We start from the raw sequence: 15,372 nt of genomic DNA, 5'->3' as shown, positions 1-15,372 counted from the left end.
ACTGTAGACAAAGAAAACAGTAAGGATGGGAAAATACAAATGGGAACAAGAAATGTAAATTAATAATATTCTGTTTCGAAATTGCTTCCAGAGTGGGGGGCTCATTAGCATAAAGTAGATTTAAGTAAAAATTTTTTTTCAGTATCAGGGATGGAACTTACGACCTCGTGCTTGCCAGGCAGGTGTTTATGCCTCTGAGCTAAATCCCCAACCCCAAGTAATAAATGTTTTATCACATAGCTAGACTGCAGTTTCTTATTTTCTTTTCATTTTTTTTTAAACAAGGAATCAAACTCAGAACCTTGTGTTTGCCAGGCAGGTGGTTGTGCCAAAGAACTATATTACCAGCCCTTCATACACTTTTAACCAAAAGGATACTCTGTATCCTGAAAATTAGAAGCAAGCTATTATCTATATTTCAATATATTTAAGACTTTCAGTAGCGATAATGAGTTAGTTATGATTTCCAATTAACATAAAGCATAATATGAAAGAATAACAGAACAAACTTCAAGAGCATAATCTCTTTCTTAACTCATTTAAATTATAAGGTATTTATCTTCTACTTGTATTTAAAGAATTGAATTTGGCCTAGAAGTCTTACTATTAAAAAATGCAGTGAAATACCTTTTCACCAATGCTTCCAGTTATCCCAGCTTCTCCAGGTGAGCCAATAGGTCCCTTTTGGAAAAAAAGTATAAGACAAAATGCACATATATTATGTTGTTATTATAGCATCCAGGTCTTAAATGCTCTGTAATGATTACTTTTCTTCCTAACTCATCTTAAATTTTATTTTGAGGTAAAATTTCCCCTCATACAGGTACGTGACAATTGATTTCGTATCAGAATTCTTTTGTTCATTCAGCCAACAAAGACAGTACACACACACACACATACACACACACACACACGCTACTACATGGCAGGTACCACACTAGGAAGCAGTGAATTTCCAATCCAGACATAGTCTCTGCCTTGTGAACTGATAATCTACAGGAGGTTATAAAAAGCCCTTCTATTTTCATATCTGCTTGATGTGGATATATTCATTTAAGAAGTCGTGCTGTAACTTTCTTCTTTGACAGCACCTCAATGCATACATGCAGGGCAAGATGAAGCCCAAGTGCCTATGCCACAGTTCAGGCAGTACAGAGGTGATTTCTGGGTGACAGTAAGTTTTAAGTCACCAGAATTGCCATGCAGGTGCATCCAGTGTTCTCCATGTAAAGAGCTTATGCAGCATCACCAAGGTGGACATCAAGGTGCCCATATCCATTACTGAGTTATTTTTACTATAAATCCCAATTGCCATGAGGGCTGAATGACAGAGTGGAACCAAGATCAGTGCAAGCACGTGCAGGGGGCAGCCTGGGAGACAAACAGCCCAAAATGGAATGGCTGCAAACGTGTGCTGCCAAATAAAGGGACGGACTATGGCTAAGTGGTGGGGGAAGCTGGACAGATAAGCTGATTTTGGCTGAGCAGAGCAGCTAAATAAAGATGTCTACCCTGTCTGCTGCTCTGTATTTATTCTTCACAATGCCCGTATCTCAAGTGAGCCTTCCAATCTAGACTGCTGATGACGGAACAATGAGGCAACAGCATGTGCCCATTCATTCTCTTATTCAGTTGCCCAAGAAATATTTGGTGCTTACTCTGCCTGGCCATTGTGTTGACTTCAATAGTGCGCAAGACAGATCTAAATCCTAACCTGATGACTCAGAAGTCTTGCAACAGACAGAGAGGCTAACTAAATTGTGACATAAATTTATCAAAAAAAAACTTTGATGTTTATATTAAACATTTCACATTTCATATGTGCCTGATTTAATTTTCACAGTTATCATATTTAGTAGTATTACCAAGATTTTTCATTGACTAAGTATGTGAGTGAAGCATATAATATAGATGAGATTAAGTGATAATTAAACACCAAACGTGGCTAGACAAACTACATGTACAAAGATACCAGATGCTGAAAAATACTACAGAGAGAATGCAAAATGACTATCTATATTGACTATGTATTACACTGTTCTAGATATATTGGTTTAAATCTAACATTACTAAATTCAATTTCACCTCTTTTTTTTCTTTCTTTTTTTTTTTTTTGGCTTTTTTTTCTTTTTTATTGGTTCTGGGGATCGAACTCACGACTGCCTGCTTGCGAGGCAGGCGCTTATGCCGCTGAGCTAAATCCCCAGCCCTTACACCTCTTTTTTTTTAATCTATTCTGAAAAAGCTGATGCGTGGGCCACTGCAGGACTGGGAAATGCTAAACCCAAGCCCCTTCCTGTGAGTCAGTGCCATTTGCAGACTGAGGGGAGAGACAACAATGGCACCACCTGCAAACAAGCTCAGTGTGGGCACCAGCACCAAGCCGGTAGCAGCAGGACTGGGAACTGCCAGACCCCACCCCTTGCAGTGTGGGCTGGCAAACAAGAAGTAACAACCTCCTCCACTCTCCCTGCCCATAACTGACTGGCTTATCTGGAGAAACAAAGGCTGTGATGATAGCTATGGAGGTGAAGTACAATTGGATGCTTGTGGTGCTTTGTTGTTTCACTAACATTGCAGGTCTAGGGCCAGTGGTCTGATTATAGGTTCAGAGGATAGCAGCAGTACACAGTGTGGCATCTGGGAAGGATCTCCTTCTGAAGAATGTAGCCATTGTTGACTCCCTATGGTCTTGTTTTGCGGTCCTATATTGCTTCCATTGTTTTGTTGGGTTAGGTTTTATTCTCTTTTGTTTTGTTTGATTATGTTAAATCTAATGGAAGGAGTAGCTATTTCAAGGATAGCAAGTTATATTAAGGTAGCAACTTTTGATTTACTATTGGCTTGTTTGGAAATCCTTTATTTCATTGTTTTTTAAAATTATTTCTATTCTATTCTGTTCTGTTTGATTTTTACTATGCGTGAGTTATCTGCAGCTATTTTAAAAATATCAAAAGGCATTATGGTGTTGATTTCATAATGTTTTGAAGTTCTGTATCTGTTACACTGGTTTGTTTTGATTGGTTTTATCCTCTTTAAAATTAAAAATTATAAAAAGAGATATATTGTGTACAGGTGCAAATTTCCTATATGATTGTGATTGATATGTATACCTAATTTCACCAATAAACTTAAATAAACTGAAAAAATTAAAAGGCCACTGAAATTATTTGTTTGGTTTGAATTTGTAACTTGTTTTATATTTCTATTGGACAGCGTTGATCTGTTCTCTGAAGCATTATGCTAATATTGTTGCTTATATTTAGTTGGAAGTGACTTGGTATTTTATTTTTGTAGTTGTTCAGTTTTAGAGATTTAACACCTTCACTCTGAGGCAATTAATGATCAATGCTCATGTTCATGGATCTTATTCTGTTCCTCATCATCTTGAAGCAGGTGATTTGACACAATAGTAAAATGACCTTTTCAAGACTCAGTTACTATATCAGCTAGGTGGCAAGATCTTTCAAGGCTGGAGCAAAATTCTGAATCAGCTTTCAATATATGGTGTTACTTTTCCCACACAGAGGATGATCTGGATCCAGCAATCAAAGCATGGACATGGAAGTGGTACTACCACTCCTACTGACCCACTAGCAAATTTTTTGCTTCTTATTCTGGTGACTTTATACCCTGAAAAATAAAAGACTTAGTTCCAGGGAAAGAATGCTTCTATCAGAGGCATAATAATTGCACTGAACTGTAAGGTAAGGCCAAAATTAAGCCAGTCTGGACTCCTTTTGCTCCTGAATCAGCAGGCAGAAAAAGACAAAAAGGAGTTCCTGTGTTAGTTAGTTCCTGTGTGACTTATTCTCACTATCATGTGGAAGTTGGACTGATATTTCTTAATAAATATAAAGAAAGTATTCCCCGAACACAGAGAACTCCTTCGAGTGTCTTTTAGCATCACCATGCTCAATAATTAAACTCCATAGAAAATTTTAACAACTCAGTTCATGCCGAACAACTAATGGCCCTGACCCCCCTGGAATGAATTTTTGGAACATCTCATGTCTTAGTCTATTCAGTCTACTAGAACAAAATTACGGGCACTAGGCTGGAGGGCTATAATAATAAACATTTGTTTTTCAAATTTCTAGAGACTTGGAAGTCCACGATTAAAGTACTATCAGATTCAGTGTCTGGTAATAGACTGTGAAGATCTCGATCTAACCACCTCTTAATGCTATCACATTGGTGAGCAGGATGTCAATATATGAGTTTTGGGGAAAATAAAAACTTTTAGTTCAAAATAATCATCAGTTATATAATTCAATCTGTGGAGGTGCTTGCTGAAGGTAAAGGGAATACAGAATGAGAAGTACAAGAAGGCAATTTATGGACATACCTGCTATGTTCATATGGCCAGTTTCAGAAATGGAGAGTGTAATTGTAATGAGTATGTACACATTATTGTGCTATGAATATGTACACGTGAGGCAAATACCATTTTCTTTCCTCTTGTTCATTCTATAACAGAAGACGCACTCAATTTTTATCATATGATTTAATTATCATTATGTTAACATCACAGTCAAGTTATGGGACATGATGAATAGTAAATTTCATTAAAGGATTTATTTCCTCTTCTGAAGAAAGGATTAGTGAGTTTTGGTTGTAAGCAGATGGAGTGAGACTGTGCTGTGTTGGATGCAGTTTGTCTGCTATTTACTTAATAATTAAATTAAAATAAATGAAATTAGATGCTAAGGTTTAAAAATAGGAGAATTTTATATGGAACATTTTATCTGTCTGTCTATCATCTATCAATCAAGATGTAAGATTTCTAATTTCAGATGACCTCGTATCATAGCTTATAGAATTATAACTTTGTTTAATGTTCATATTGAAGATTAAAGATGGTTTTAGGAGATGTGTTCATGTGTCAAGTTGGTAAAAGTTAGACTTGTACTGGAGAATAATATGTGTCAAGGTGACTAATACAAGGTGCTCAGGTATTTGGTTAAAAGTTATTTATGGATATGTGATGTTTGTGGGTGAGATTAACATTTCAATAAGCAGATAAAGTAAGGCAGATTGCCTTCTCCCATATGGGTAGGCATCATACATACAGGTTGTTGAGGACTCTAGGAGGACAAAAACAGCAGATGAAAGGGGAATTTGTTTTCTCTGTTTAAATATTTAAACTGGGACATCTGTTATCTCTCCTTACACTAAGATTTACACTACTCATGCAGACCCTGGACCTCAGAATGGAACTATAGGCTTTTCAGATTTAGTATTCTGGGTTTGGATAGAAATTATACTCTCAGTTCTGCTGGTTACCAGCCTTGTGGACTTGACCAGGAACTATATTAGTAGCTTTCCTAAGTCTCCAGTTTGCAGATGGCCAATTGTGGGACTTCTCAGCCTCCATGATCATTTGAGTGAGTTATGAGATCAAGCTAGAGCTCTAGGTCACTCTCAGGTTTCCTGTTTGGCCATGTGATTTCAAACTCTTGTATGTACTCCTGTCATGATAATGCTGTTTGCCAGGAGGCCTTCACAAGAATGCTGGTGTCATACCCTAGAAACTCTAGAACTGTGAGTTAAATAAACTCTTTTTGCCTATAATGTAACTAAACTCAAGTATTTCATTGTCATAAGAGACAATGACCAATACAGCTTGCTTCCTATTCCACAGCTGTATCCCATGTATGCCAGACCAGTATCACCTACATTAAATCCTTTCAGCCCATAACATTTACTTACTAGTTAAAAGAAATGAAATTAGGTGCTGATATTTAAAAATACAGGAATTTTATACAGGAAAATCTATCTATCTATCTATAGGTTTAAGATTGCTAGTTTCAGATGATTTTGTAAATATATAGAATCATTCTTAACCACTTAATAGCTTAACATGAGGATCACTTGGCAGCACTTTTGTTCATGTATCAACTCTCTAAGGCATTACTCAGGCAGGTGTCATTTTAACTAGTTAACTCTTGTTTGAAAGAGATACATTCAAAAGTCTGTTTTATGTTGACTATTTTTTTGCATACACTTTTATTTAGGATAGTTGTATTTAGTTTTGATGTTTATTTCTAGTAAAATATATCAATTAGTTCTGGTTGTTTTCTTTTATTACTTGTGTTTATTTGTGAAAAATAATCTATTGTGTTACAATCTATAAAACTGTTATTATAAGTATAGTAGATAAAATTTTTATACTTCTCCAGAACTCAGTGATATTCTTTTACAATACAAAATAGACATGCTTGGGATATTCTGACTGAATAGAAAGAAAATGCCAAAAGATCTGTGGAGGAAAAACTGAATATTAGAGAGGAAAAGTCTGTGTTATGAAATGGAAGGACAAAAAAGATGTCTTTATTATCAACCATTCATAACACAGAAAAGATAGAACTTGAATGAAGAAATGAGACAAAAAATTCCAATAGTGGAATTCCAATAATAATTTTATGGATGGCATTGACAGAGTTGACCAGCTTCTAATTAGCTATCCTGCAATCAAAAGGTGAGCAAAATAAATATTACTATAAAATATTTTTCACCTGCTGGGCCAAACAATATGGAACTAATTTGCTATTTATCCAAACAAAGAGTTTCAAAAAGTCATTTAAAATTTGATTAAGTCTAGTATCAAATAACTGAAAAGTACAGGATAGTGAAACACCAACCAGACACTCATCATTGATATCTTCACCATTATGCTTCGTGAGTAAATATTTTATTGAAAATATACCACCCACAGATAAAAGACCAACATGACAGTGTAAAGTGTATTAGACAAAGTAACATGATAATGCAAAGAGAATTCACAAAGAGATTAGGTATTACTGTCCAACTTGTAACATCACATTGCATATTTAATCTGTTAAGGTATATCATACATAGAAAAAGCACTGAATAAACTTGATAAAATTGTAATTTTTATATTTCCTATTATATAATCTTATAATAAGTAATGAAAAAATATGCAAGTTTTGATCATCTCGTAGGTAAACAATTGGACTAGTAAGTAGTTAAAGGCAAATATTGCAGAGAACTAGGTAATGTTATAATATTTATACCTAAATGAATGTTTAATTTTGTTACTCTGTTGTTTCTTATACATAGTCCATTTCACTTATTTGTAATATCAACCTGGTCTCAATAAGAGCATTTCAGTTTATTACTCTGAAATTTATTAAAAGGAACATAAGCCATAAGGGCATAATTGGAATACACAGGCTCGTACTGAAGAAAAATAAAAGGCAGTTGAAATCTATGATCCATGACCATTAATCCTGATGTGTCAAATTTTATGAATTAAGAAATACCTAGCTGATTCCTGAGTGTATCTTGGTGGGTCAGGGAGACATGAACCTGGGTTCTACATATAGTCCCTACTCATCTCTCCCTATTCTGCTGTGTTGCCAAGATACCATGAGTAAGCAGCTTTTCTCTGCCATGACTTTCCACCATGATGTTCCTGACTTGGACCCAGCTAACTCTAAATTGAAGTTCCCCAAACTGTGAGCCAAGTTAAATCTTTCCCCCTTTGAGTTGTGAATGTTGGGTATTGTGTCCAGCAACAGAAGAGATGACTAGTGCAGTCCCACAAGGCATCTTTAATGAAGCATAAATATGGAGAATATCAATTTAAAATGGTTTCATTGCACTATTCCAGGACTTTAAAAAGTTTAATGAAAACATACATCAAGTCTGCTAATACCATAGCTATTGGCTAGAATGTGGGAAAAGATGAACTCATTCACAGTAGGAACAAACGCAAATCGGTACACTCCTTTTGCCAAGCAAATTATTATATATACTAAAAGTGAAGATGCATTTAACCTACCATCTACCACTTTTATATCTAGGTGTTTACATGGTTTTCTATTCTTTATAGAAATACAAAGCAATATACATAGAAAGATATACTTTATAGCAGTATTTAAGTAAAGAATTATCTACTTCAGTGATGGAGAACCTTTTAGAGTTTTCAGTGCTAACAAACCACTTGGCTGAAGCATATGTGCCATGGTTTGCTACCATTGTCCTAGATTATTAATGTGGAAAAAGATAAATTGAAATCTATTGTACAGTGGAAAATTTCAACATCATTTAAAACTTATAAACCGGATTTCTGTATGTCAACATGCATTAACTTTTTAAGAATATAAGATGTATCATGTAGGAGGAGGAGCTAAAAATGGCAGATCAATAAGCAACAGGATACAGAGCCTCCCTGAGAGAAACTCAGATGCCAAAATAAAACATCGGGGAGAGGTCAGGACAGAGGTAGATGGATCCTCTTGACCCAGGAAGAAACTGAAAGGAAAACATCTGGCCAAACACACAGTCCTGGAGCTACCATTGGAGCTCTCGCCAGAGAGACCCGAACTTGCACCACCTCAACTCAGTGAAGCCCCCAAACCTGTATGCCACAATTTGCTGGAGTTGCCCAAACTAGTGCCACTGTGACTTGCCTGAGCTGCGGTGCTGCTGAAGTTGGAGGTTGGCAAGCCCAACAGAGAACAAAGGCTGTGAGGGACCTGCGTTAACCTGTGGTGAGTGCTTTGAATAAGACCCTCCCACAGGGAAGGAGCGACCAACTGGACAATATGTTGGAACCAGGGAGGACAGGCCTGAACTAGGAATGGCAGTGACTTTAGTCAGTTACTCCCTCCGTAGAACAGATTGGTAGGATTTGCTTGGCTTGGGTCAAGCCCCTTGCCCGGATCCAATAAGTCATCCCAAACCAATTCTGTATGCGCAGCCCACACTAATGTAGCCCTGCAGGTTGACTCGCCCAGAGGGGAGAGGCCAGCATACCGCCCCCGCCAACGCTTGCAACTCAGTGACCAACAGTAAAGTGGAGACAGCAGAAATCCCTAGCCAGAGACCTTCACAAGAACCATAACCAACAAGAGAGTGGCTAGGACCTCCACTACACACCTGTATGGAAGAAACCAAAAACATGACAAGAGAAAGAAATAAGAAAAAGCTCCCAGGGCCCAACCCTGAAAATACTGATCCAGGAGAGGTAAATACAAAAGAGATCAAGGAACAGCAACCATGCAGTATCAGATGGCATCAACAAACATAAAGAAATATCTTTGGGACCCCATAGATGAGCTCAAAACTGAAATATTAATTCAAGTAAAGCAAGATATAAGTAGATTAATAAAAGAAATGCTAAGCACCTCTCAAGAAGACACAGAAGAATGGAGAAACACAAAAAAAGGAGAGAGCCATTTGATGAAGAATATAGAGAAAACCTAGAAAACATGAAGCAGATTCAAAGATATTACCAGGAAACTAAAAACTCCATTGAAAGCTGGCAAAACTGCTTGAAAGAAACTAAGGATCGTCTATCAAAACATGAAGACAAGTTTGCAATGCGTGATCATGAAAAGAGAGGTCTCTTAAAAATAACAAGAAAACAGGCAACATTACAAAGGCTAGAAGACAACAAGAGGATCTATAACTTAAGAATAAAAAACATGAGTGAAGATAAAGGAGTAAAAACAAAGGAAATGCAAAGACTATTCACAGAAATAATTAAGGAAATCTTCTCAAGCATAGGAAAAGGAAATGATATTCAGATGTATAAGTCATACAGAACTCCAGCCACCTACAACCAAAACAGAGCTACACCCAGACATATAATAATCAAGATCTCAGAAATTTAATATAACAACAGAATATTAAAAGCTGTCAGAGAAAAGAAACAGATCATCTATAAAGGAAAACCATCAAAATCAAGGCAGGCTTTTCAACACAGACCATCAAATCAAGAAGAGCTTGGAGCGAAGTATTCCAAGCCCTGAAAGAAAATAACCTCCCAGATTGATGTACTCTGCAAAACTGTCTCTAGAAATTAATGGAGAAACAAGATGCTTTCACGACAAAGAGGAACTGGAGGAATTTGTGACCACCAATCCAACCCGAAAGAGAATAATAAAGGACCTTCTAGAGAGAGAGAAAAAAAATACCAGGATTTCAAGAACAGTGGCAGAGAGGTCTCAATGAACAGGGCACAGTGGAATGAAGGAGAAAAGTAGACAACCAATGGCAGAAAAATAGCATAGCAGAAATGAGGCACAGAAGATTGGCTATAATCTCTAACATAGAAGGCCTTGGCACACTAAAAAAAAAAAAAGAAACAAGCAGAGTAGATCAGGAGATAGGGTCCACTGAGATGCTCTGTATAGGAAATATAATGAACCTGAAAAATGGTTTATAGACCAAAAATCAAACATTGGTCTATGTGACAGGGAACCAGAGAGAAATAGGGGCAACTCAATCAGCACCTGCAGGCAGGTTGGAAAGACAGGATACTTATGTGCAGTAGAGAACTACTCAGCTATAAAGAAGGAAAACCTTGAGGCTTTTGTAGGTAAAGGAATATGACTTGATATCAACTCCAGGAGTGAGAAGGTTTGGAACCACTTAGGTAAATAGCAGGTTGCCCCCCCAAATCTAAAAACTGAGGGAGTTGGTAGGACCCAAAATGTGCTGTGGGAGTGAAAGAGGAGGAACAGTCTTAAAAAAGAAGGCAGAGGACATTGTTAATAGTGTATTAGGACTTAAAACCCGCATTGCTCACACCGCTCTGTTTAGATGGATTACATTCTGTTCCAGATAGTCTACTTGTACTAGATTTAAGGCCACAGACAGCTATCCTGAAAAGAGCAGGATATAGTATAGTAATCATCCTTAATTTCCTATTAACTTAATCTGAAGCCCTGTATAACATACACTGTTTTATCCTGCTGAGCTTAGTTGAATCTGGTTTGTTGGATTGCTGTTTTGTATTGATAGATTTTATTCAAATCTGTCATGATTGATAGTATCAAGTCTGAGAGTATAGGCAACTACACTGAAGATGACAAGATTCACTAGGATACCCACTCTGGTTTGATTATTACCTGCTTTTGAAGTTTTACACTATCTACAATGTTTTGTTTTTATTAATATTGTAGGTACTGCTATATTCAATTATACTGTGCCTGATGATATGGAGATAACAAGAGACAACACAGTAACCATATCATCTTGTACTGTGGTTTTATATGACCTTTTCGTTTCATGTTTTTATAGGAATTTGTTTTGTTTTGTCTTGCTATGCTTTGTTTTTCCCTCTAATACAGAAAGGACAGAAATACATGTAGAGACTCATGCACGCATAGAACCTAGAAACAGTTTATGATAACTGATTATATAACGCATGATGAAATGAACAACTGCTTTGAAGAAAAAGAGACACTACAGTATCTAGTGCTAATTCCATAGCATCATAATGTGAAATCCAGAAATATTATTGTTCTTTGTTCAGAATGATTTTAGTCTGTTTTGTTTTGTATAATTTCAACATAAATGAAGATATGGACGTTATTTTGAAGAGAATGAGAGACACTATGACAGCCATTGTTGACTTCCCTATTGTCTGGTCTTGAAGACCTACGATGCCTTCCTCATCCTATTCAGACCAATTCTATACTATGTTGTTTCATGTGAATTCTCTGTATGTGAAGATATGGACGACTATTTGGAAGAAAACAAGAGACAAACTGAGAGATAGTGAAGATCTGTGATTGTCTTGCTTTGAAATTTATGTCTCTTACATTGGTTTCTTATGTTCTGTTTTGTTGTGTTTAATTTTATCCTCTTTAAAATTAAAAAACAGATGTATCATGTACCTGTACTAGCTACATACAAGGAATCTAAACATTATATAATGCAAATATGGACAAAAAGAGAAAGGGGAATCATGAAATGCAGAGGGACCATCTCCTAAGTCAATCAAGTTGACAATCATGATTATCTATTAAAAAGGACTTTCCAGAACTGGCAGTATTTGAGGTTTGGCTAAATGTTAACAAGATGCGAATTGGTAAAGTGTGCTCCAAGTAGCATCATTTTAGTAGAAGATGGAAGGTAGGAAATTATAAAACATTTGGCACATGTAAAATTAATACAGATCATCTGGAATACAGCACATGGGAAGGGGAATAGATTGCAGTAAATATATATCAGTCATGTACTATTAAAAGCTTTGAATGCCAAGTGAACAATTTGAATTTGTGCTATTGGCAGGTAATTGTGATTTAGAATGGAATCATGTATTTTTTGAGTAATTTAACATCACTATGTTCACTATATGAAAATCAGAAAAAGTGAGACAAACAGAGGCTATTGTAATAGTCAAAGTAAAGTGCAATTGGTTCTTAGGAGACAATAGAGTCATCATCAAAAGAAGTAACAAAATCAGGAGAAAGTCAGTGTTAATGGAAAGATGAACTAATCCAGGGGACAGTTGTAGCTTTCCAAGTAGAAAGTCTATCCTCAATTATTAATATGTTAGTTTCCATGAAAAGTCAGTTTCTGAAATCTAATAATGCACTACACTAATAAAAAAACCAACTAGGAGAAGACCTTTAGTTCTTTAGAGGCTAGAGGTGGAAAACAATAGTTAAGTGGGAGGGAAATGAGAAATTTCAAGAGAAGAGAAATTAGTATTATGTGTGAAAATTAAAGGATTAGAACTGAGAAAAAGTCATAATATTGGACAATTATAAGGGTGATGGTGACCTCTGAGGACAGTTTCAGTAACTTTTGTATATTTGAATGTGTTTGGGATTAAGAGTGTATAAGAGAAAGAAAAAGCTAGTATAGTTTTTTTTTCTTAAGTTTAGGAACAAAAAGCAGGAGACATAATTGAAAATGACTCTTCAGAATATTTTTCTCTGCTAATTAAAGAAAGTTTGTCTAAAATAGGAAAGTATACTTCTGAGCAGAAGGGGATTAAATTTAATCTATATATTCTTTTCTGTTTCATAGAATTAAATTTTAAACAGGCTGATATTATGGTCTCATCCATAATCATTGATTGGGAACCAACATATTTGTAACAGAGAGAAGTTGCTGGCAGGTTAGATCTTTCCCCAAGGGTATCTCCTAGCCAGTTATTCTCTAGTTATCTTTTTTGTACTGAGGATGCTCTGTAACATACCTAGAAAGCATGTATCAGGAAAAAATTTCCCACAACTCTATCTTGTGGGAAAAAAAAATATATTATAGTGTCATCACTTCTTCTTGTTTTTAAACTATGATACCTGGTTTTAGTTATTTTTCTTACATTATTGAGACAAAGTACCTGAACCCAAAGTCAGAAAGAAAAGGATTATTTGGCTCACAGTTTGTAGAGGTTTCAGTCCATAATTGGCTTGCTCCAAGGCAGGGTGGCTTGGCAAAGGGCCAGATCATGGCTAGCAGAAGGCAGCAAAAGTAAATCAGCAAACAAGCAAACAAGAGGAAGACAAGCCTTTTTCTGTCCCTTATATTGTATCCAGATTAAGAGTGGTATCAAACTATGGACTGATTTAGTAATGACTCATCCCTAATCCTACTACCCTTACTCCTAACACTGCACTATGAATCAACCACACACTGAATCTAGAGATTCAGTCACTTCTAAAAAAGACTGCAAGAGGCTTCTGGGGGAGAACATCTAGATACAAGCCAAATACACCTCAAGTGTAAATATAAGCTAGGACAAAATATTAGTGAACAAGCCAAGAACCAAATCTTATATTTTGGAGTTTAAAATGCTCAGTGGCTAACTGTGTGCATGTAGAAACAGTTATAACTTGTATGTATGAGGTATGGGTCCTTAGATGAGAAACATAGATTTCTGGTTTTGTTCCCTTGTACTCACCCTGTCTCATTTCAAAACAAATGCTGAAATCTTTCATGTTAAGATTTAGTTTTATTTTTGTTTCAAACAAATCACCCACAAATGTGAATGGCTTAAAAAAAGAAACATGTATTATTTCCCAGTTTCTGTAGGTCAGGATTTCAAAAGTGGCTTAGACAGAGACTGTGGCCCAGGACCCTTAATGCAGTTTCAGTCAGGATTTGGCATCAGATGCAATGAGTCGAAGGCTTGACTGAGGCTGCAGAATCCATTTCCAGGAAGGCTGTTGGCAGCAAACCTCACTTCCTTGCCACAGCAGGCTCGCCATAGGGCTTGACAACATGATGGCTGGCTTTCTCCAAAGCAAGAGCTCCAAGACTTAAACAAAAAGCACAGTGCCTCAAGTAACCTAGCCACACACTTCTGCCGCCTCCTATTCACTAGAAGTAAGAAACTAAGACCATCCTGCATTTAAAGAGAGTAAAATTAGACTGCATCTTTCTGGGGAAAAAATAGCAAATAATTTTATATGTATTTTGAAACAATCACACTAATGGGCTGGGAATGTAATTCAACTGTACAGCATGCGCCCACATTGCATGTGTGAGGCCCTGGTTCGATCCCCAGCACCACTTCCTTCCCAAAATAATCACAATGACTAAATTTTGTTTTTGGCTCCATTGGAAATTTCAGTAGGATTTTGGTTCCTCCCAATAGTTTTCTTTAGTTTCTTATATCTATTTTTAAGTTATACACTTTTGGAGGAACACTCCAAATTAGTATTAGAATAATGTACTTTGTTTTTCTAAAGATGAAATACATAAAATTTTATTCTAGAAATTTTAGAAATAACTAATACTGAAATATAAAGCAGATAAAAAATAAAACCGACAAAAGATTGTTAAAGAATGCTCTTCTAAAAAGGAGGGCAGCACATCATGGCCCTTGAAGGCTGTTTCTCTGTTTTTAACACAGTTTCATTGAAACACAGCCATTCGTATTTTTTATTATCTATGACTGCTTTTGCATTATGTAGGTAGAATTTAGTAGATTAGACAGAGACTTTAAGATTCACAAAGATCAAGCCATTTCTATTCGATGTTTAAGGGATACAAAGGAGTTAAGAAGTAATAATATTTAATTTTAAGAATTACCAGTAATATATTCCTTTCTGAAACGAATTTTCATTAAAACATTTTAAAACACTTATTCTATATCTAATACATAATAAGCAACATGAAAAAGCTTTCATCTAGAATATGCTGACTTTTAAGAGCTAGACAATCATATAATAATTGAAAACATTTTACTTTTGTAAACTAGGACATGTAATAGTCTAAAGATTTTGTTAACTATAGCCAAAGTTCAGATGGCCAAAGAACCTGATGTTCAGTGAATCACTTCTTAAATATTTTTTCCTAAAAGTCAGCAAAAAATTTATAATGTTATATTTGCTTTTTTTTAAAGTTAACCACATCCTATTTATTCATTGCAGAGTGAAAAAAGGAGAACATTTCCTATTTGAAACTAAAATGCTTTAAAACACTTTCAGATATCTGTTTTAGACTTGAAAGTCATCTGTAAACTATTGTGCTTTAGCTACTGGTCTAGCATGCTTTATATTATTCTGAATTTTTTAAGACACAAACTACTGCATTTAATGCATAAAGAATCTCAGATTTGAAAACTCATCAAATTCATTTGAAATAAAATTTAAAAGG

The 15,372-nt window shown here is 35.8% G+C and overlaps 1 protein-coding gene across 5 annotated transcripts in view; it reads right to left on the bottom strand.

Annotated features, from left to right (window-relative positions):
• Col24a1 (collagen type XXIV alpha 1 chain) overlaps positions 1-15,372 on the bottom strand; it is a 349,791-nt gene that overhangs the window by 166,506 nt on the left and 167,913 nt on the right. For all 5 annotated transcript variants that reach the window (XR_010050132.1, XM_063257323.1, XM_063257335.1 and 2 more), the window contains one exon: positions 628-681. Coding sequence is in view for 4 of the 5 variants with exons in the window: in XM_063257323.1 (XP_063113393.1) it covers positions 628-681 (54 nt within the window). In the remaining variant the exon portion in view is untranslated. The remainder of the gene's footprint in view (positions 1-627; positions 682-15,372) is intronic.

Source organism: Cavia porcellus, unplaced genomic scaffold, assembly GCF_034190915.1.
Source record: "Cavia porcellus strain 051 isolate PalLab524CR breed Dunkin Hartley unplaced genomic scaffold, mCavPor4.1 scaffold_1, whole genome shotgun sequence".
NCBI lineage: Eukaryota > Metazoa > Chordata > Mammalia > Rodentia > Caviidae > Cavia > Cavia porcellus.
Note: the sequence above shows the minus strand (reverse complement) of the source record. Positions and strands in the feature narration are given on the sequence as shown.